Raw genomic sequence first — 21141 nt, forward strand, 5'->3', positions numbered from 1 at the left:
AATCCAGGGGGCAAAGTGGGTCTCTTTTCTTAACGCAAAATTTCTCATTGCTGTCAATTGTTATGCATATGTTTATGTTCTGACCAGGATACAGAAAACAGAACTCAGACCTTAAACCTGAAAGAGTTTTAGTTTTACAAATGTTTTGGTTATTTTTCTATGAGTCAATAATCGGAATGTCTTATTTCCTATCAAGGGAACAAGATTGTTTGATGCAGATGCATTCTGAAATGTTAACCCTTTGTACTGATCGTGTCTGCCTGCCTTTCTACCATCCTCTCTCTTGTTGTTCCCTGAGGTGCCCTCTTCCCTCCAGTAATGTGTGTCTGCTCCTGGCTCTGGTTTATCTGTGGCCTCCATGGGTTGGTCACAGGAGAAGGGGGGCCCTGCAAGCTGATGGCGGGGCCCGTCTCAGGAAGTGTTTATCAGAAAGGAGATATAGTGATCGGAGGTCTGTTTCCTGTGCACGTGAGGGCACCACAGCCTGAGACGGACTTCCAGGATGTCCGGGTAAACGGAACGTGTTCTCTGTAAGCAGAAACCTTAAGATCAAAATCAAAGGGGAAAAAGTCACACGTTTCCTTGAGTAATCCTCCTCCCACACTTTTCCCTGTTTCTTTGTGTTCATCACTATTGTCAGACATTTACAGGGCTATGTCTCGTATTATTTATATTCCAAGTGTCCTTTTGTCCTTTCCTATAGTTTTAACCAGCGAGCATACCGCTGGCTGCGCACCATGGTTTTTGCAGTGGAGGAGATTAACAGTGACCCTCACCTCCTACCCAACCTGACACTGGGCTATCTGGCAGCAGACACCTGCCTGGCTGAGAGCACCACGCTCTCCACAGCCTTGACCATGGTGACCGGCCTTCAGGTTTCTAGAGCCGGCGACGGATGCCAATCTGCCCCTGCTGTCCCAGTTATCATTGGGGATGTACGGTCCTCCTCCTCCATGGTTATTGCAGACACTCTCGGGGTGTTTGAAATACCAATGGTAACGGGAACTATGATAACATAATCACACTGAGGAGCTTTATAATAAGTAGTAAAATCCGATAATCTCAATGGTGAATCCTCTCTCTGCTTTTGTTGTTTTCCCTCAGGTGAGCTACTTGGCTTCTTGTGTGTGCTTAAGTAATAGTCTGAAGTACCCGCGCTTCTTCCGCACAATGCCCAGCGATGCCTTGCAAGCCCGGGCAATGGCCAAGTTGTTGCAACTTTTAGGCTGGTCCTGGGTGGGCCTTGTCTCGGCAGACGATGATTATGGCAGGTTTGCCATTCAGATACTAATGGAGGAGCTCAGGGGAACTGGAGTATGTGTCGCCTACCACAGAGTGGTTCCAAGGGTAAAGGCCTGCTGCTGTTCTCTCTGTCAGTTACTACAGCCTTAATTTACCACTGAGTCCAAGCTTAGAGCCCCTATACGTGTGACTCGAACCAAACCCCTCTGACTCCTGATGTTTTATATCCAAGGGGTACAGAGAAGAGGAGATGAGAGAAATGGTTGAGACTATCAAGAAGTCCTCTGCAAAAGTGGTGGTGACCTTTATCATTGATCAGGATGCCAAGGTAAATGCATACCACATGTAGATACAGTATTATGTGTGTTTAGAGAATAGACTAGTACACACACACACACAAATTAGTTGCATGGACACAATAACGAGTGCAACATGTCCCTTTCTCTTTTTCTTCAGGCCTTGCTGGAAGAGGTGGTTCGCCAGAAAATAACAGATAAACAGTGGCTCGCTAACGATGCCTGGGTCACATATGCTACCCTGTCTGTTCCTCAAAACATACCCTCCTTAGCCGGAACCCTGGGGTTTGCCCTGCGTAAGGCGGAAATCCCTAACCTAGGGTATTTTCTGACTCAAATACACCCTGCTACATTCTCTCTTGACCCTGACCCTTTCAAGCAACAGCTGTGGGAGGCGCTGTTTGGATGCTCACTGAGAGTTACATTTGGTACTTCAGAAAAACCCTGTTTGGGTTCTGAAAAGATAGGTATGCTCAAGCAATTGTAAGAAAGAAGAATGTGCAGAATTGTTAATTTTTCTCCAACTCTGCCCGTGTTTCTTTTACATCTATTGTATAATCTTTACTTAGCTGTGGGGGAGAGTACGTACGCAGATGTGTCCCAGCTCAGAGCCACCTACAAAGTCTATAAGGCTGTGTATGCTATTGCCCATGCTATCCAGGATATGCTGGCCTGTTCGCCTGGAAGAGGTCTCTTAGTTAATGGCCAGTGTCCTGATGTCAGAAAGCTACACCCCTCTGAGGTACCTCAAGTTTTACATGTTAGAATGTACATGTTAGAAACATGTGCATTCATTGTTTTGGATACAACATTTACTTTACTACTTAAAGGACAGTATCACATGCTTTAAGCGGAACTGAAATTATGAAAGTGAAATTCTTTGTCAGCTTTCTCTCTATCTACGAAGGGTAAACTTCACCACATCATTGGGGGAGCAGTTATACTTTGATGAAAACGGAGACCCGCCTGCCTCATACGACATTTTGAACTGGCACGTGACACAACAGGAAAAGGTGGAGTTTGTCAACGTCGGACATTTTGTGTCCTCAGAAGGCTCGGGTGGTCAGTTTCACATCGACATGGGCAGGGTTATCTGGGGTGGAGGACAGGGAGACAAGGTGTGTGTGCTGACGTTTTTTTTACTCTTGTTAATAGCTGATTCGAAAACATCAGAAGGTAAATGTACATAGTGTAATTTGATGAGAGACTGTCCATTTTCACAATGTAGGTACCTGTGTCTATATGCAGCACACCTTGTCCTGCTGGTACAAGAAAGGCTGTGCAGAAAGGCCGACCAGTGTGCTGCTTTGACTGTGTGCGTTGTCCCGGGGGGGAAATCAGTAATGAAACAGGTACTGCAGAGATACAACCCACTCAGTATGCTTTGACAATCTCCCCTCTTTCATGACACTTCATCATGTATAATTGTACCTTCTACCTCTCCCCCACCTCTAGGATCAACTGATTGCATTAGGTGTCCAGAGAGATTTTGGTCCAATTCAGATCGTACAGACTGCCTGCCCCAGCAGGTTGACTTCCTATCCCATAATGATATTATGGGTATAATCCTCTCAATCATTTCTGTTGCTGGGGCAGCACTGACTGCTGCCACCTTCACTACCTTCTTTTATTTCCGTCACACGCCTTTAGTAAGGAGTGAACTGTTCATAAATGCTTTCTTACAATACTATCTATATTTTACAGAAATGTAATCTTATAAATGGGATGCATACAACAAGGTAACGCACCTTACAATAATAAAAAACGAACCCTCCTCCTAAGGTACGAGCCAACAACTCTGAAGTCAGCTTCATGCTCCTGGTGTCACTGAAGCTGTGCTTCCTGTGTGCCCTGGCCTTCATTGGGCGCCCAGTGGCATGGTCCTGTGCCCTGAGACACACCCTGTTTGGGATCAGCTTTGTGCTGTGCATCTCCTGCCTGCTCAGCCGTACGGTGGTGGTCCTGGTGGCCTTTCGCTCCACCCTACCCGGGGAAAACCTCATGCGCTTCTTTGGTCCTGTGCAACAAAGACTCGGCATCTCAATTTGCACCCTGGTTCAGGTAAATCATGTCAGCGTTTGTTCACATAGATCTACGTGATGTAACACCTTTTCTTAACCATTGTCGTCATGACCCTCTCCAGTCGTCTTCCAATTCCTGACCGATAGGTGTTGATATGTGTACTGTGGCTGGTCCTGGCCCCACCCCATCCCGCAGAGAGAGGTGTTCGGGAGAATCGAGGACCCAAGATAGTCCTTGAGTGTGACGTGGGCTCTGTGGTTGGCTTTGGTCTTGTGCTGGGCTACATAGGCTTCCTGGCCTGCCTCTGTCTCCTACTGGCTTTCCTGGCTAGGAAACTACCTGACAACTTCAATGAGGCCAAGCTCATCACCTTCAGCATGCTGATCTTCTGTGCTGTCTGGGTGGCCTTTGTCCCAGCCTACATCAGCTCTCCAGGGAAGTACACTGTGGCTGTGGAGATCTTTGCCATCCTGGCTTCTAGTTATGGCCTGCTGCTGTGCATCTTCGCCCCCAAGTGCTTTATCCTCCTTCTGAGGCCTGAGAGAAACACCAAGAAACAGCTGATGGCCAGATGAATACCAAAAAATAAACATGAAACTGATTTTAAATTATTCACAAATTTGGTTGGGTTAAGGTTTACACTTGATTAAACTGAAGATCAAGTGTAAACCTTCATGTTACTTTCCAAGATGAATTCTTGTGTTAATAGTATACATAAAATAATGAACAAATGAGTTGTGTTGTTTGAGCACTAGAAAAACTTTCAAGTCATATGTTCATCCCACAAATTGTATTTCCCATATGGGATAAATAAAGGACTATGGTTGTTAATCCTATTGTTTCTCATGAATACTGGAAATGTTCTTAAGAAAGTTATTGCATGACTAAAATATAATTTACACTGTAAGCATCTCTGTTTATTATCATTATTTTCATTTTTTCTGAATGAGATTAGTTTCCCCTTGTGTCAATTGCCAATAGGACCACTGATATGTTGAATACAAATACAAATCAAGCTGTATCATCTTTGATAAAGAAGTAGAAATGAGTACATACAATTAATCCATTTACATTTTGGGCATTTAGAAGACACTTTTATCCAAAGCAGCTTACAATTACTACATTTCCCAGAAGAAGGAAAAACAACATAACACTGTCGGCACAGTAATCCCTAATATATGTATGTATTTAAACTTGACCACAGGCATGAGGCCAAAAACAGTCGAGTGGAAATTGGATATGTGGGTGATTCCAGGACTTTTATCACCACCACCATACTCAAATTGGATAGAGATGTTTTCCCATGAATGTAATGCATTTTTTATTAAAGTGACATTTTTGGACGTCTTTACGTTGTCCCCAAAAGGCAGATATGTTGCTGTTCCAATACCACAAAATACATTGAATTTAAATAATTTCAACAAATGTCACAAACAGGAAGGGGATACAAGGTGAACTTTTCACCTGGTTGTAATAAAGGCAAGCTTCTATGCTCAGAATATAAACAAAGCTTTTCTTCTGAGTAGACCAAATAAAATCCGTCAGTACCTTTCACAGAATTGCTTGGGGAATACAATCATAGGCCTTACCTATAAAATAGATATAGACCTGATATTCAAGCGCATATACAGCACAATAAGCTGCTTGAGAATCAATATCTGGTTAATTGTTACACTGCCACACAATTACACAAAGTGACTTCAGAATCTGAACGCAGACTGGGTGATTTCCCAGCTTGTCTTGAGTCACCAGATGTTTTCCTGCTTAAAACCCAATAACAAGTGATTCACTGTGACCTTTTGAACCACCTTGCAAATCCCTGTGTTTGCAACTGACTGCATCATCAGCCTGTTCCCATGGCGGTACCTATAGGCAGCCAGTCTCCATCACCTCTGTAATACACCAAACTGCCGTTGACAGGCAGCAACTACAGTTCTTGATTACAGCTCTAAGCAGCCCCTTCCATGAACGCATGGCCTATAGCCCGATGCAATTCAGACTCAGCAATCATGGCTGGTGTCCGGATAATAAGGCCTTAGCGATGAATAAACGAAGCAAGACAAATTTGTCAACCTTTGGCTCAAATCGTTCTCTTTTGACTAACCTTAACTTCAATCATGGTTAGCTCATAACTTTACACACACACATGCACGCACTGGCTGACGCACATACACACACACACACACACACACACACACACACACACACACACACACACACACACACACACACACACATACACACACACACGCACACACACGCACACACACGCACACACGCAAACACACACACACACACGTACATACACAAATGTTATCTCTGGCCAAGCTTTCATTATTGCTTCATTACTGCTGTAGTTTTTCGGGGCTCCTGGGATCTTGTAATAAAGAACCCAAGCCAAAGTGAAAGGACCTATTGTGGAAAGGGTCTCCTTGTCCTTTAGTTTCCTGGATGTCGGACTCCTCCATGACATTCAATCTTCAAGAATAATTACGAAAATGATTGATTTAGGACAAGGAAGGATGTAGGAAAACCAACAAGCCCAAGGGATTTAATCTCAGAAAACTGGACAAAAGAAGAAATAAGCCTGCCAGTTTTTTTGTGGCGTTGGAAAGTTTGTGTATTTGTTGTGGTATGATTCAAAATAACTTGAACTGACTCCTTGTACTAGCCAGATAATCCATTATTTTGTCTCATCCAGCATTGCAATACCCCCTTCCATTATATTCATGCTTTATAAGGCTAAACCTCACGTTTCTGTATTTGCTTTACTTTAGAAATAACTTCAGTGATCTAACAGTTTTCACCTATTTATCCTACCGATGCTTATCTGTTAACAGACTGAGAGTACATATTAATTTAATCCTACTTGGTCTTTTTCTGAAGGGTTTTGTACACTTCAGAAAAATAATACGTTATTTTCTATCTTTACACAGCCTTTTCACACAGTGATAAACAATGAAGCCAAGATGGATTGTTTTACACTTGATTGGTTTTGACATTATCATAACATGTAAGTCGCACCAGAAACTAACAAAGCCCTTGTTTTCTGTATCCAGTGAAGACAGGAAAAGGGGGACACTGGAGGGAGAGTTTCAACAAGACCATTATGAACACAATCAATCCATCAATAAAACATAATTAAGCCTTGCAGTTGAATATTACGCACCAAGGAGTATGGAGAATAAAGTATGATAGATTTATATTTCCTATGCTACGAATGCATTTAGCCATTTCTTTCTTTTCCTGTTTGACATCTAACATTGTTTGCATACTCGCCGTCTCCTCGCTGTCTCGATTCATTTCTCGGGGACGAGGGATCCCCTGGGAAAACCGTTTTATCGGCCGTTTTATCTGGCATTTTATTTCTCTACTCAGAACAAGAACAAGAGATAACATCTCTGCTGGACGCTCAATATTATTTTAGCGACCGCTGTGGACTGGCATAAAAGAGAATGCTGATATTTCTGTTGAGGTTTGTTATAATAGGGAACCACCCCACATACTGCTGGAATGTGAAAGGCCTTCAGAGTATAGAAGAGAGGAGATTTAATTTACCAATGACAGCTTAGATTTTTCCACAGCATACCTCAGCAGTCTATCTGGTCATATCCAAATGATCAAACTCTATAAGGTTAACGTTTGTGTGTGTATGTGTGTGTGTGTGTGTGTGTGTGTGTGTGTGTGTGTGTGTGTGTGTGTGTGTGTGTGTGTGTGTGTGTGTGTGTGTGTGTGTGTGTGTGTGTGTGTGTGTGTGTGTGTGTGTGTGTGCATGCATCATTCATGTTGGTCATGAATCTTAAAGCAATATGAAGAAGGGACCTTTAGTGGCACACTATCACCATCCAGTGGTCAAATATAGCAAGTTTGTATAGCAGACTAATTGACATCCTTTCCTATTTGTCTTTCTTATTGTTCATTAAATCATACGATTGCAGGTACAAATGCATTTTAATAAAACAAGCTAAAGCATGATTAAATGGTTTTGTGGGTGATTACATTGCTGTGCCAGCCCCGCAATCGTTCTCTTTCTCGCCAAGGACAGTTGCTTAACTCTCAAATGATCTGGTTTATGAGTGAGATTGTATTGCAGAGATCAGTCTTGACATACAGAGAGACATAGTAGGAATCCAATTAGCAGAGAACCATTTGGGGTCGTGTTAGAAATGCATTTAATTACATCATACACCAGTTACTGGTTCATTTAAATCAATTCATTTAGTACGTGCTTTTACCAAAAGGTACAGACAAAGTGATTTTGTGAACCATGAAGGTATGCACCATCAGAACACGTCCCACAAGTGCTTCACAACTAAGTTTCCAAAGAATATAGCTGGGGGAATGAAAAACTACCTTTTTTGTGCTGATTGCTTCTGGAAACTTACAAGTGCTTATAAGTCAGACAACTCAAGAACGCAAATGCAATCAGTGACAAAGTAAGAGCAGATTCAGTTGCAGTTCCCGAATTACACTTTCCCCCATATCCTAGACAAGGTGTCATCATAGTTGCTCAAATACCCATCAATCATTATTGTCAGTTTGAAGATGCTCTTGGTGCCAGGTCCCTGGGGGTCTTATCAGTGGAAAGACAGAAAAAATCACTTCCCCCGTGGCAAGAGCAACTTTTTTCAAAGTAAGTACAGTTGACCTTAATGAAGGCACAGGGTTATGCCAATGTGAGCCTCAATCGTGCTTGACTCAGAAGAAGGTGACATCCTCGTATAGAATACTCAACTAGTAGACTAAGAGGCAGTCTGATTTGCTCTCCTGTTAATACTGAAAACAGCTCACTCTCCTTCTCTTGCAACTACTCACCTATTATTATTCTTTCTATATTGTAGCCTCTCTACATCAATGTGTGACTGTGTGAAATCTTTTCACATATAAGTCCATCACAGCTAATTAGCTTAGAGCTTGGCAGAATGTCCTTGTTGTGATGTTACAGATAGGTGCAATAATAGAAGAAATGCTAACTTTATCTTTAAGACTTTCCCATTCCCAATGGTCCTACGACATATTGCTTCATAACCACTTAACGTAAAATATGAGGGCAGCCTGAACACTACATTTATGATAATAAAAAAAACATCACATTGCCTCTGCTTACATTACCTCAGCTTTGGTGAATTCTTTCGAAAAAGATGATGCAAATGTAATTGCATCATCTATTTTGAAACAATTCTCCAAGGCATCTTCAATTAGGACACATGGGTTTGTCTCGATGACTTTGTTGACCTGAATTTACCACCTAACTTAATTCAATAACAAACCAATTTACTCCACAATTATAAGTCCCCCGGCCCGGGTTTCTGTTGTTTTCTCGAGGCAGCATTCACCCGATATCACAAGATGGTTCTTCTTCCCTGCTTCCTCTCTATGGCAAGAAATGACTTTGCACCAATAGACCATCCATTCCCCGCACAGAGTGGGTCTCTATGCTAATGCACTGTTTAAATCGATGTAGATAGCAGATGTGTTTAACAGGTGAAAGTTTAATGTTTTGTCAAATGCAGAGCATTTTTAATCGGTCATTTACCTGCCAAGAATTTATCTTGGCTGGTGAACAAATGGGTCCAAATGTCATAATCATGACATTTGGGAAACTCTAGTCCAACTCTAATGTACAGGATACATCTTTGCTCTTGAAATACAATTCGGAATATGGCAAAGCCTTATTGAATTTTCTCCTATGTGCAAATAGTGTTTTTGTTTTTCATTATACAATCAATCTATATCTACAAGTATTTTGCTTGCTTTGTACTGATCGTGTCTGCCTGCCTCTCTACCATCCTCTCTCTTGCTGTTCCCTGAGGTGCCCTCTTCCCTCCAGTAATGTGTGTCTTCTCCTGGCTCTGGTTTCTCTGTGGCCTCCATGGGTTGGTCACAGGAGAAGGGGGGCCCTGCAAGCTGATGGCGGGGCCCGTTTCAGGAAGTGTTTATCAGAAAGGAGATATAGTGATCGGAGGTCTGTTTCCTGTGCATGTGAGGGCACCACAGCCTGAGACAGAGTTTGATAGCATCAGGTTAAATGCTACATGCTCTGTGTAAGTGGACTATTGCATGAAAACGTTTCTGACTCATATTCCAACATGTGATTCAATACTTGTGTAATTGTCATTTTTAATTATTTAGGTGATGTTGAATGTGTTATCTGCTCAACATTTCCCTAGAACTGTCTCACTTTTCTTTCCCAAACTGCTGTTCTCCATCTATTCCAACCAGTTTTAACCAGCGAGCATACCGCTGGCTGCGCACCATGGTTTTTGCAGTGGAGGAGATTAACAGTGACCCTCACCTCCTACCCAACCTGACACTGGGCTATCTGGCAGCAGACACCTGCCTGGCTGAGAGCACCACGCTCTCCACAGCCTTGACCATGGTGACCGGCCTTCAGGTTTCTAGAGCCGGCGACGGATGCCAATCTGCCGCTGCTGTCCCAGTTATCATTGGGGACGCAAGGTCCTCCTCCTCCATGGTTATTGCAGACACTCTCGGGGTGTTTGATGTACCAATGGTGAGGACGATGTATTAACATTATTATAGTACCACCGGTAAAATGCTCATGGCCAGGCTAGCTCTCTCAGCTCTCTAGCAGAGTCACCTCATCTCTTTTCCTGCAGTTGTTGTCACGAAGGGGCGGTCGAAATATGAACGCCCATGATGAATATTGTAGATGCATACCTTTCAAAATGAATATTAAATCCTGCTATACGTATAGTTATCATACATTTGATTGATAGATTTAATTTATAATGTAACATTTACAGAATGTTGAGAGGGGGTGGCATGGCATGGTAGCCAGTGAAAAATTGGAAATGGAAGTGAAATCTTTTACCTTGGGTGCGACCTTGTTGTACATCACCAAATCATGTGTTATACTGATGTCAAAATGTTATAGGCTGTATTTCTTCTTTAACAAACACACCTGTTGAAATGTTACCACCTAAATGATCGCTTTCCCTTGTATCACAATCTATACACCCTGCCCATCTTCGGTTCATCCTCTTGTTTCCTTGTTTCTTTTTCATATTCCCTTAGGTGAGTTATATGGCTTCATGCGTGTGCTTGAGTAATAGTGTGAAGTACCCCCGATTCTTCCGCACAATGCCCAGCGATGCCTTGCAAGCCCGGGCAATGGCCAAGTTGTTGCAACTGTTAGGCTGGTCCTGGGTAGGCCTTGTCTCTGCAGACGATGACTTTGGCAGGTTTGCCATTCAGATACTAACGGAGGAGCTCAGGGGAACTGGAGTATGTGTTGCCTACCACCAAGTGGTTCCAAAGGTAAAGGAGGATACTTTCATTTTTCATACTTTTTTTTCTTTTGATATTTTCATCACAAATGCAACAGGCAGACATCAGTGGGCTGTCAAGTGTTGGTGGGGGGGGGGGGGGGGGGGGGGGGGGTCGCCCTGTCAACTTTTTGGGGCAAATTGGTAAATGGTTGGTATCTTACTGGTCTCTAATTGGCGTTTTCTCTCTTTGTCACTTTTATCTCCCCCTTTTTATTTACATAAGGGTTATGCAAAGGAGAAATTGAAAAGCATGGTGGAGACCATTAAGAGGTCCTCTGCTAAAGTGGTGGTGACATTTATCATCGGGCAGGATGCAAAGGTATACGTTTATTCAATTCACACAATTTACCTGCGGTTAAAACAGCTGACACTCTCAAGCACACCAAAAAGATGTATGGGCACAATAAAGTGTGTTCTCTGTCTTCACAAGGCCTTGATGGAGGAGGTGGTTCACCAGAATATAACAGATAAACAGTGGCTTGCTAATGACGCCTGGGTGACCCTAGCCGCCGTGTCTGCTGCTCACAACATACCCTCTTTAGCCGGGACACTTGGATTCGCTCTGCGCAAGGCTGACATGCCTGGCCTGGGTTCGTTTCTCACTCATATACATCCTACAAAACCCTCACCTCATCCTGACCCGTTTAAGCCAGAACTGTGGGAAGCAGTGTTTGGATGTTCATTAAATATTAAAGGAAAAGCGAAAACTTCAAACCCTTGTTTGGGCTCGGAAGAGATAGGTATTTGGAGCTTGCTCTATTCTCATGAGTTACATACATTGGTTCCTTTAGTCTGCCCTGTGTTTATATTTTGCATGTGTCTTTGACATCGACTATCAGCTTTGGGGAAGAGTATCTATGCAGATGTGGCCCAATTGAGAGCAACCTACAATGTTTATAAGGCTGTGTATGCTATTGCTCATGCTATCAAGGATATGCTGGCCTGTTTGCCTGGAAGCGGGCTCTTAATCAATGGCCAGTGTCCTGATGTCATGAACTTTCATCCCTATGAGGTAAAATAATCCCGATCATATAAGTCAAGTTACCCACCTGATCCTTTATTTTCCAGAATATCAATAACCTCACCTTTTCCAGCTTTCTCAGTATATCGGACGTGTCAACTTCACCACACCATTGGGGGAACAGTTATACTTTGATGAAAACGGAGACCCGCCCGCCTGCCTCTTTTGACATTCTGAACTGGCACGTCACACCTCAGGGAAAAGTGGAGTTTGTCAACATCGGCTATTTTGTGTCGTCCGAAGGCTCAGGCGGCCGGTTTCACATCGACATGGACAGGGTTATCTGGGGTGGAGGACAGGGAGATAGGGTGTGTTTTTTTTTTAATTCGAACATTGACCCTGAACGTTGAAATGTGTAATAGGGCATTTATTTATGCCTTTTAAAATGTAGGTACCTGTGTCTATATGCAGCACGCCTTGTCCTGCTGGTACAAGAAAGGCTGTGCAGAAAGGCCGACCGGAGTGCTGCTTTGACTGTGTGCGTTGTCCCGGGGGGGAAATCAGCAATGAAACAGGTACTGCAGAGAGACAACGCACACTGTGCTGGTTGTATCATTTTGCTCATGCACCTTGTTAAAAAAAGCTCTTCCATGAATTATCTATCTGTAATGTATATTTGTACTTTCTTCATGTCCCCCACGTCTAGGATCGGTTGATTGCATTCGGTGTCCAGCGAGATTTTGGTCGGATTCAGATAATACAGTCTGCCTGCCCCAGCAGGTTGACTTTCTATCCCATAATGACATCATGGGTATAATCCTGTCAATTGTATCTGTTGCTGGAGCAATAATGACTGCAGGCACCTTGACAACGTTCTTATATTATCGAAACACACCGTTGGTAAATTCTAGTTATAGTGCCTTCCACATATTTGCATTGATTTTCAATATTTCAATATAACTGGGGCAACATTAAACTAATTTTACATACAATGCACCTCATTCATTTAGATGTGCAATATCTTACTGCTGTGACTTCACACTCCTCTCTTTCCTTGCTTAAGGTACGAGCCAACAACTCTGAAGTCAGCTTCATGCTCCTGGTGTCACTGAAGCTGTGCTTCCTGTGTGCCCTGGCCTTCATTGGGCGCCCAGTGGCATGGTCCTGTGCCCTGAGACACACCCTATTTGGGATCAGCTTTGTGCTGTGCATCTCCTGCCTGCTCAGCCGTACGGTGGTGGTCCTGGTGGCCTTTCGCTCCACGCTACCCGGGGAAAACCTCATGCGCTACTTTGGGCCGGCCCAACAGAGACTTGGCATCTCTTTCTGCACCTTGGTTCAGGTGATTTTGTTGCTAAAGGGATATTCATATAGATCCACATTTTTAAAGAACACACAACAATTATTCCTGAACCCATTGTTGGGGGCGGCATGTGGCTCAGGAGGTAGAGCGGATTGGCTGGTAACTGGAAGGCTGCTAGTTCATCTCACGCTCACTGCTCCCGACGAGCTGGCTGTCGCCTTGCATGGTTGACACAGCCGTCGGTGTATGAATTGTGCATGCATGGGGGAACGTTATTGTAAAGGGCTTTGAGTGGCTACTGTTTAGAAAAGCGCTACATAAATGCAGTCCATTTACATTGTCTTCCAATTCCTAACCAATAGGTATTGATATGTGTACTGTGGCTGGTCCTGGCCCCACCACAGCCTGCAGAGAGAGGTGTTCGGGAGAATCGAGGACCCAAGATAGTCCTTGAGTGTGACGTGGGCTCTGTGGTGGGCTTTGGTCTTGTGTTGGGGTACATAGGCTTCCTGGCCTGCCTCTGTCTCCTACTGGCTTTCCTGGCTAGGAAACTACCTGACAACTTCAATGAGGCCAAGCTCATCACCTTCAGCATGCTGATCTTCTGTGCTGTCTGGGTGGCCTTCGTCCCAGCCTACATCAGCTCTCCAGGGAAGTACACTGTGGCTGTGGAGATCTTTGCCATCCTGGCTTCTAGTTATGGCCTGCTGCTTTGCATCTTCGCTCCAAAGTGCTTCATCCTCCTTCTAAGACCTGAGAGAAACACCAAGAAACACCTGATGGCCAGATAGAAGGATAACTTACTGAATGAAATACGTGATTCAATTTAAGTGTTGATTTATTTTATAGTTTAATTTGTGTCAAATTAATGAAAATACTATTAAAGGAAGTATATTGAAATTTTTCCCATAATTGTTTGTTGCAATTTCTATAAGTCTTTCTCAAGAAATGAATCAGGCATATAAAGATATATTTTCAAGGTTGACAGTCAGTGTTTGAGAATAAGACCAAAATGATGTCAACACATCATCATATCAATTATGTTGGAAGTATGCTGACCCCATTGAATATCGGTTAGCATCTCCGAGTGACAAAATCCCACCGGACTATCTTTAAGGTAAGAGCAGATGGGGGAAGCTATTTTAGAGTCTACCTGCACCAGGTGTCAAAGATGGTTCGTTAACTTGCAATTGGTAATATTTGAACTGCAGCTATCACTCTGTACAGATAAATTGCATTCATAGAAAATAATCCTTGGTCCATTGAACAGGGGGTTGACAGGTTTCATTATTTGGAAACAAAGAACTTTAAATAATTTATTGATTTTCCTAAGAATCCCTAGGGACTGTGATTCTGCTGTGAGACTAACCAAAATCAAGAATGTCGCTAACAATGAAGGAGAGCTGTTAAACATTTTAAGGGTTTTATTTTGAACAACCACCGCAACCATTGAGTTGTTGTAATGAACAATCCCCCATGGAACATAAATGTGAAGGGTTTGGCTGTGAATGACAGCTGGAATATAAACACAGGATATCTGAGGAACCCACGACTGATTCTCAATCCTCTCTTCTTATTGAAAGGATGTTCCTTTCAATAACATTCTTTCTAATGGTGGTCTAAGAGTGTTCCTCCCTCCGTAAAATAATTGGACTGTCACGAGACAAGAATAAGCCGAAAAGGCTAAACCAAATATATACAAGACACCGCTGATATGCAGCCTGAACAATGTCATTTTCTAAATGAATCAACTTCTTATAGAAGGAGGTAAAGAAGGAAAGGAAAACACTTTTGGCAAGTATATATATTGTTTGAATAAATTGTTGAATAACAGACCAGGGACTTTATGATAAGATTGAGTTAGCAAATACATTTCTACAATGAATGACAAAAAATATAAATAGTAAGTAATAAATGTCTTTCCGATAGCAGCCATAAAAAGGGGGGATGGAACTTAATCATTGCACAGATGTCTTTGACATTAGATGTTTTCGAGAGTTTTTTTCTGGCTTCAGCAAGATTATGTAACATTTGGGAGCAAAAATACAGGCTAACAGGCCATAACTAGAAGCCAGGATGGCAAAGATCTCCACAGCCACAGCATACTTCCCTGGAGAGCTGATGTAGGCTGGGATGAAGGCCACCCAGACAGCACAGAAGATCAGCATGCTGAAGGTTATGTACTTGGCCTCATTGAAGTTGTCTGGTAGTTTCCTTGCTAGGAAGGCCAAGAAGAGGCAGAGGCAGGCCAGCAGGCCAATATAACCGAGGACCAGAGCAAATCCTAGAGCTGAACCCTCGTCACATAAGAGTATAACGATAGCACTCTCTCTAGGCATCAGTTTTTGTGGAGTAGGAGGAGCCACCGTCAACCAAATTATACAAATAATAACCTGTATGGATAAATGTGTTTTATAATACATTACTAATTATTTCCAATGCACATTACCAATGCATACATTTATTGGATATCAACAAAGAAAAGTACAATTCTCACCTGGACCAAGGTTGAAAGGGTAATGAAGGCTCTTTGCTGTACAGGTCCAAACCATTTCATAAGATTGCTGCCTGGAAGTGTTGCCCTAAAGGCCATCAATACCACTATTGTTTTACCCAGAACACAAGAGATACAGAGGACAAAGGTGATCCCGAAAGCTGTTTGGCGAAGCATACAGGACCAGTCTGAGGGACGGCCGATGAAGGTCAGAGAACACAGGAAACACAGAGTCAAGGAGAAGAGAAGCAGGAAGCTCAGCTCAGAGTTGTTGGCTCTAACTATTGGAGAAGATATGTGACAAGAGAATATAAAGATAACCCAACAAGTGCACAAGGAGCCAAGCAGGGCAATAGTTATGAGGGTTATGCCCATGGTGTCGCTGAAGGACAGGAAGTCCACTTCTTTGGGAAAGCAGGCTGTTCTCTCAACATTGGACCAAAACTGCGGCAAGCAGAGTACACACTCTATGGAATCTGAGGAAAGGAGAAGACAGCTTTAGTTTCCAGGGCCTATGCATTTTATGGTTCATGAATCTCACTGTTATAGTTTATGAATAGAGACTTACTAGTCTGATTGCTAATCTCCCCAGCTCTACAGACCACACAGTCATGGCAGCATATAGGAAAGTTTGGTCGGATGGCCTTTCTGGTGCCTTGTAGACAAGGACTGCTGCATACTGACTCAGGAACCTGGGATATAATGGACAGAAACTGTCCAGTTAATACAATTCCCAGCAGCACAGCCAAACACTGGCACACACAGGCGTCCCGTTGTGAGGCACAACCAACGCTAGGCTTGTGCAACGTGTGAGGAATATTATCCTTACTGTTGTCTTGTTGCCATTCCATATAATGTTCTCTTCTTGGAGCTTGAGTTTTTTCTGGTCAGCTGTTGCTGTCCCATCAAACATGCCAATGGTTACAATTTGCTCGCCATCAAATCCCAGTTGCCAATTGAGTAGATCATAAATAGCGACTGGGTCACCATTGTGATCAAACTTGGTCTCCTCACCAAACTGATTAATGTAATCCACCTCCTTAAGGTAATGAAGAAGCTAAAGAGAACCATCTGGTAACCATCAATTCATCAAAATATAAACTAAAAGTATGCCATGAGAATCTGTGCAGTAGCCTACCTGCCATGGCTGTATATTGGTTGTATCTGGACAAGCCTTCAGTGGAAATGGTCCAGCATCCTTCTTGCAGCTCATCATGGATTTAATCGCATGGGCAATAGCATAGACAGCTTTGTAGACATTGTAAGAAATCCTTAGTTTGGAAAAATCGGAGTAGATGTTTTTCATACTTCTCAGATCCTCTGATCCAGAACACAGAGGTTTATCATTTTCAATTTGATTTCCAGAATTGGCACCTAAACGGCACCCAAAGACCTTTTCCCAGAAAGGAATCAGAAAGGGATTCTCAGAGGCATCTGGGTTTGAGGGGTGTAGACGCAGTAGAAAGTCTTGAAGGCCAGGAATGTATACTCCTCGGACGGCTAACCCTATAGTGCCTTGGAGGATTTGATGGTACTTGGGAGGGGTGGAGAGCACAGGGGCTGTGCTCCATGCCTCACTGGCCAGCCATTGTATCCCTGTTAGTCCCTGCCTGTAAACAGGGACAATAACAAATGTATTGTACCTTCAAACTGAATGCAATGGCTTACAAATTGCAGATCATGTTAGAAGATCTTATCAACCGGCATTTAATTGAAAGGGATATGTTTGCATGGTATTGTGGAGATATGCTTGTAGAAACAATGCTTCATGCCTGAGTGCCTCATCAAACAGTGCCCCAGCATCTTGTTCCACCGCAAACACCAGGACCACCAAAGCCCCTGAGGATCGAATCCTGGAAACAATAGCGGCCAAGGCCTCTCTTGCATGGTTCTTGGGGATTATCTCTTGGAGGGCCACACAGGCACCAAACTTCTTAACCTTTTGAGAACAACCAAACATATTCGTCCAACATACCAACATTCATCACATTAAGTTGATACATTTCAATAATGTTATAATAATATAAACAAAATATAAAGGATATATACAGTACTTACCTCATTAGCAAAGACAGCTGCACCACTACGACCATAAACGTCATCTCCTGCTATTACTCCTACCCACGTCCACTGGAAATGTTTGACGAGCTGAACTAGTGCATCAACCTTTTAAAGGAGAGGAAAGTATGAAACATTAGTAAAATAATGATAATAAAGACACATTTCAGGTTAGGCACAACATTATAAAGGGCAAATACTACATTCATGGAAAATAGATTAAATAAAGAAAATGTGTCACACATGAGACTCTAACCTGGAAGAGGTCACTGGGCATGGTTCTTAAGAAGGCAGGGTACTCCTTTTTGTTACTGAGACAAGCACAGCTGGAGAAATAGCTCACCTGAGAGGAGAAATGTGTAAAATAGACATCACAATCTCTCAGAATTTGTATACTAAAGTGAAGATGGGTTACATTAAAAGACAATGGTTCTGTCTGACCTGAGGCACATGGAAGGCTCCGAGGAAACGAGCTACAACTAGAGACTGGGTTGATCCGGCGTCTCCTATCACCACAGGAACAGTCCCGGGACACATGTGATTATCCACCATCTCTACCTCTGAATCTTGCTCGGTTCCCATCAGCTCCATGGCAGCCTTCAAGGCCTGGTAGGGGGTGCTGCATGAGTCATATATCTTATAACCCAGAGTGACGTTTGGAAGGAGTTTTCCCTCCCTGTTGATCTCTTCAATTGCAAAGATCATACTTTGTGCCATGCGAAATATTCGCAAGCTAAAGCTAAGGGAAAAAAAGAGAGAATATTCACTGAATGTAAAGGTTATATTACGTATACCATCCAAAAATATGTACGTACGTGGAATGCTCCTGTCAGAAATATTTTACAGGGGAAATATAAATCACATCTGTCTCATGAATCTTTAACTCCTTTGAAATCAATATGTGTCGAAAGATTGTTGATCTTACCTGGTGCAGTGTAGGTTTGAAGGCAGGGTGGTGAAGGAGCGATGTGGCTCCACTACCGTTTCATGAAGAGGAAACAGACCCCCTAGTGTGACGTCCCCAATCCTTTGCAGAACAGGCAGGGATAGGGACCCCGGCGTTTGTTTGCATTGCTGTTCATCCTGGTCACAAATTACTACAGACATTCCCGACCACAGCAAATGTAAAAGCAGAAAGTCTGACCAAAAAGCAGAAGCCTTTGTCACAGCACCTTGCAGCCAATTCATTTTCAACCCAATCCAAAGAAAGGTTCTATGAGGCAAAGAAACTGTTGAAACAGTGAGGCAGTATATCAGATCTGAAGATGGAAGTCTGGACAATCCATCAATACCAATGTCGATTCATTTAAATCTCATACATGTACGTCTATGTAAACAAATGAACTACTCCATGACACGGGAAAATAAACAGGAGCCCTCAATATAAGATCGGTGTATCAGAAACTTTGCAAAAACAACAGAATTCACATGGGGCAAATGTAGGGTGGATTGTAGAGGCTCATACATTTCTTCTAGCATATCCCAGTGAAACACCATGGACATCATATAACAACCTATGGAGATGCACGTGGGTACACCACACCTCGAGGTCAGCTCAGAGAGGCTTTATATGTGCTATCTGCCTCATACGATTGCTGGCAACGAAGGATTAATCTCCCTTGCGGTCAGATCAATGGAGAGATTTAAACAGATGATTTCAATAGCGGGGCAAGGATTAAAAAAAAAGAATAGAGTAGAGTGAACGTCGGATCATAACAGAGAGGGGGGGGGGGGTTGTTTTTAACTGTCAGCATGGATAGTTGTATGCTTGGTTGGGGCTCGCTTATGCCTGAGTGATGAAAAGAGGCACTAGCATGTTTTTCCATAAACACATCCAGACACATGCACAAACACACACACGCATACACACACACACACACACACACACACACACACAACACACACACACACACACACACGCAAACACACACACACACCCACACACCCACACACAAACACAAACACAGACACACACCCACACACAGAATGTTATAAAATTCATTAAATGTTCAGAATCAGACTTTTCTTTAGCCTTTGTCACATTAGTTGAGATTAGTTAATTTAAATGCAAATTAGGCTTTTAGGATTTGTTTTTAAGAGTGAATTAGAATAATAAAGCACCATATCATTATATTTTTTCATCATATTGTTAAATATGAATATTTGATTTCTCTGCATATACGGTCCATCCGATTCTTTCAGGGATAAACCAATAATTAGGGATTAAGGAACAATATAATGGATTATGCGGTGAAGCTGGGGGGTTGAAGGGTTGCAAGTGTGTTGTATCAGCTCATCAAATCTTCAAGGTCATAGGTATAAATGTACTGGATTCGCCTTGCCTCATAAATAGGACTGAATTAGTGTCTGAGTGAATTAGTGGCTCATTTAGAGCAAAACCCCTGCAGGCTAGACAACAAAAAACGAACTACAGAGACTCTGGTGAAAATGAGCTTTGACATGTGTACATGTTTTGCTGCCTGAGGCCAGATTTTCCCATGCTCTCTTAATGTGTTCCCACTGGGGAGGATTGCAACCTTGTTTAGGTACAAAAAGCGCTTTCCTTTCTCTCTGAGCCCTGAGGGAGCTTAGATTCTGCATAGGCTCTGTATAGGACTGATAACAGGAGAACAATAATGCAGGTGATCACGTGGGCAATATACAATTACACATGTATATACCACATAAAAACAAGACAAAGTATTTGTTTCGAAGCCTATCCCTGAGACTCCCAAGTTCAAGTTTATTTATCACACACTTTTTATTCTAATAATAATAATAATAACAAATGCATTTTGTATAGCGCTTTTCAATGACCCAAAGACGCTTACAGTGTCAGAGACGTAAAAAAAATAACACGAAAAGGGTGATGACAATCAGGGGGACAAGTGGAAGACAGCACAACAGAGAACAGAAGCAAGGTGGAGTGTGAAATAGATTGCAGTGGTACAGACAAAAAAAAGACAAAACAGGTACAGCAACAGACAAATGGTGGCAAGGATGGATTGAAGAGAGGAAGGGGGGCAGATCAGGTCAAGGGGAGAGGGCTGGGATGAAGGTGGTTATAGGTAGGGGCGGTGATAGACTTGGGAAAATAGAGGTATGTAAACATATGCACACATACATATATCAATGGTAGGAGAAGTGATATTATAGCAATAAAGCAATAAAAAAAAGTTAGATCTTGCCTTGTCTCACCAACTTACCACTTAATCATCCATGAGACTTAGGCCTACAATCTTCTCCTACTTTCTTATCTCAACACTGCAAGTTAATGAAGAATTTTTCCAGGGAAATATCTCAAACGTTCCTCTATTTACAATAACTAACTAAGCTTTTTACATAACGATAAGCATGCTAATGGATTTCTGTATTTACTACAGGACACTGCCAAATCCAAATAATCAAAACGGTCACAACACCCTGCAGGTACCTCAGCATGCATCAGCCTGCTCACTGATTCAGGGCTGCAG

General features: G+C 42.7%; 3 protein-coding genes across 3 annotated transcripts; 2 read left to right on the plus strand and 1 right to left on the minus strand.

Moving 5' to 3' along the window:
• The first annotated feature begins 393 nt into the window (after positions 1-393).
• On the plus strand, positions 394-4164 carry LOC130406092 (extracellular calcium-sensing receptor-like). Its single transcript, XM_056611473.1, has 11 exons — positions 394-530; positions 704-995; positions 1105-1314; positions 1475-1570; positions 1699-2005; positions 2108-2280; positions 2426-2656; positions 2767-2890; positions 2994-3187; positions 3321-3599; positions 3707-4164. The coding sequence occupies exons 1-11, from the start codon at positions 397-399 to the stop codon at positions 4133-4135; spliced, it is 2469 nt and encodes an 822-aa protein (XP_056467448.1). The 5' UTR covers positions 394-396; the 3' UTR covers positions 4136-4164.
• A 4603-nt stretch (positions 4165-8767) lies between these two features.
• LOC130405389 (extracellular calcium-sensing receptor-like) lies at positions 8768-13907 on the plus strand. Its single transcript, XM_056610451.1, is given in 13 exon segments — positions 8768-8771; positions 9448-9604; positions 9783-10074; positions 10599-10841; positions 11076-11171; positions 11283-11592; positions 11692-11864; positions 11947-12021; positions 12023-12181; positions 12265-12388; positions 12520-12713; positions 12877-13155; positions 13479-13907. Coding segments are annotated over 13 exon segments (2535 nt in total).
• Positions 13908-15074: 1167 nt separating this feature from the next.
• LOC130405390 (extracellular calcium-sensing receptor-like) lies at positions 15075-18775 on the minus strand. The gene is made up of 10 exons (XM_056610452.1): positions 18594-18775; positions 18110-18407; positions 17925-18011; positions 17669-17776; positions 17383-17549; positions 16749-17220; positions 16440-16667; positions 16179-16302; positions 15614-16086; positions 15075-15509 (listed from the first exon to the last, which is right to left on the minus strand). The coding sequence occupies exons 1-10, from the start codon at positions 18773-18775 to the stop codon at positions 15075-15077; spliced, it is 2574 nt and encodes an 857-aa protein (XP_056466427.1).
• Between the last annotated feature and the right edge of the window lie 2366 nt (positions 18776-21141).

Source organism: Gadus chalcogrammus, chromosome 16, assembly GCF_026213295.1.
Source record: "Gadus chalcogrammus isolate NIFS_2021 chromosome 16, NIFS_Gcha_1.0, whole genome shotgun sequence".
NCBI lineage: Eukaryota > Metazoa > Chordata > Actinopteri > Gadiformes > Gadidae > Gadus > Gadus chalcogrammus.

Bases quoted from the DNA above. Each gene is read 5' to 3' on its own strand.
- LOC130406092 (XM_056611473.1), top strand. From the start codon at position 397: ATGGCGGGGCCCGTCTCAGGAAGTGTTTATCAGAAAGGAGATATAGTG. The intron at 2,006-2,107 runs GTATGCTCAAGC...ATCTTTACTTAG, and splicing joins TTTGGGTTCTGAAAAGATAG to CTGTGGGGGAGAGTACGTAC. The intron at 2,281-2,425 runs GTACCTCAAGTT...ATTCTTTGTCAG, and splicing joins GAAAGCTACACCCCTCTGAG to CTTTCTCTCTATCTACGAAG.
- LOC130405390 (XM_056610452.1), bottom strand. From the start codon at position 18,775: ATGTCTGTAGTAATTTGTGACCAGGATGAACAGCAATGCAAACAAACG. The intron at 18,012-18,109 runs GTCAGACAGAAC...TTCTCCTCTCAG, and splicing joins GAGCCTTCCATGTGCCTCAG to GTGAGCTATTTCTCCAGCTG. The intron at 16,303-16,439 runs GTAAGGATAATA...ATTATATCCCAG, and splicing joins GGAATGGCAACAAGACAACA to GTTCCTGAGTCAGTATGCAG.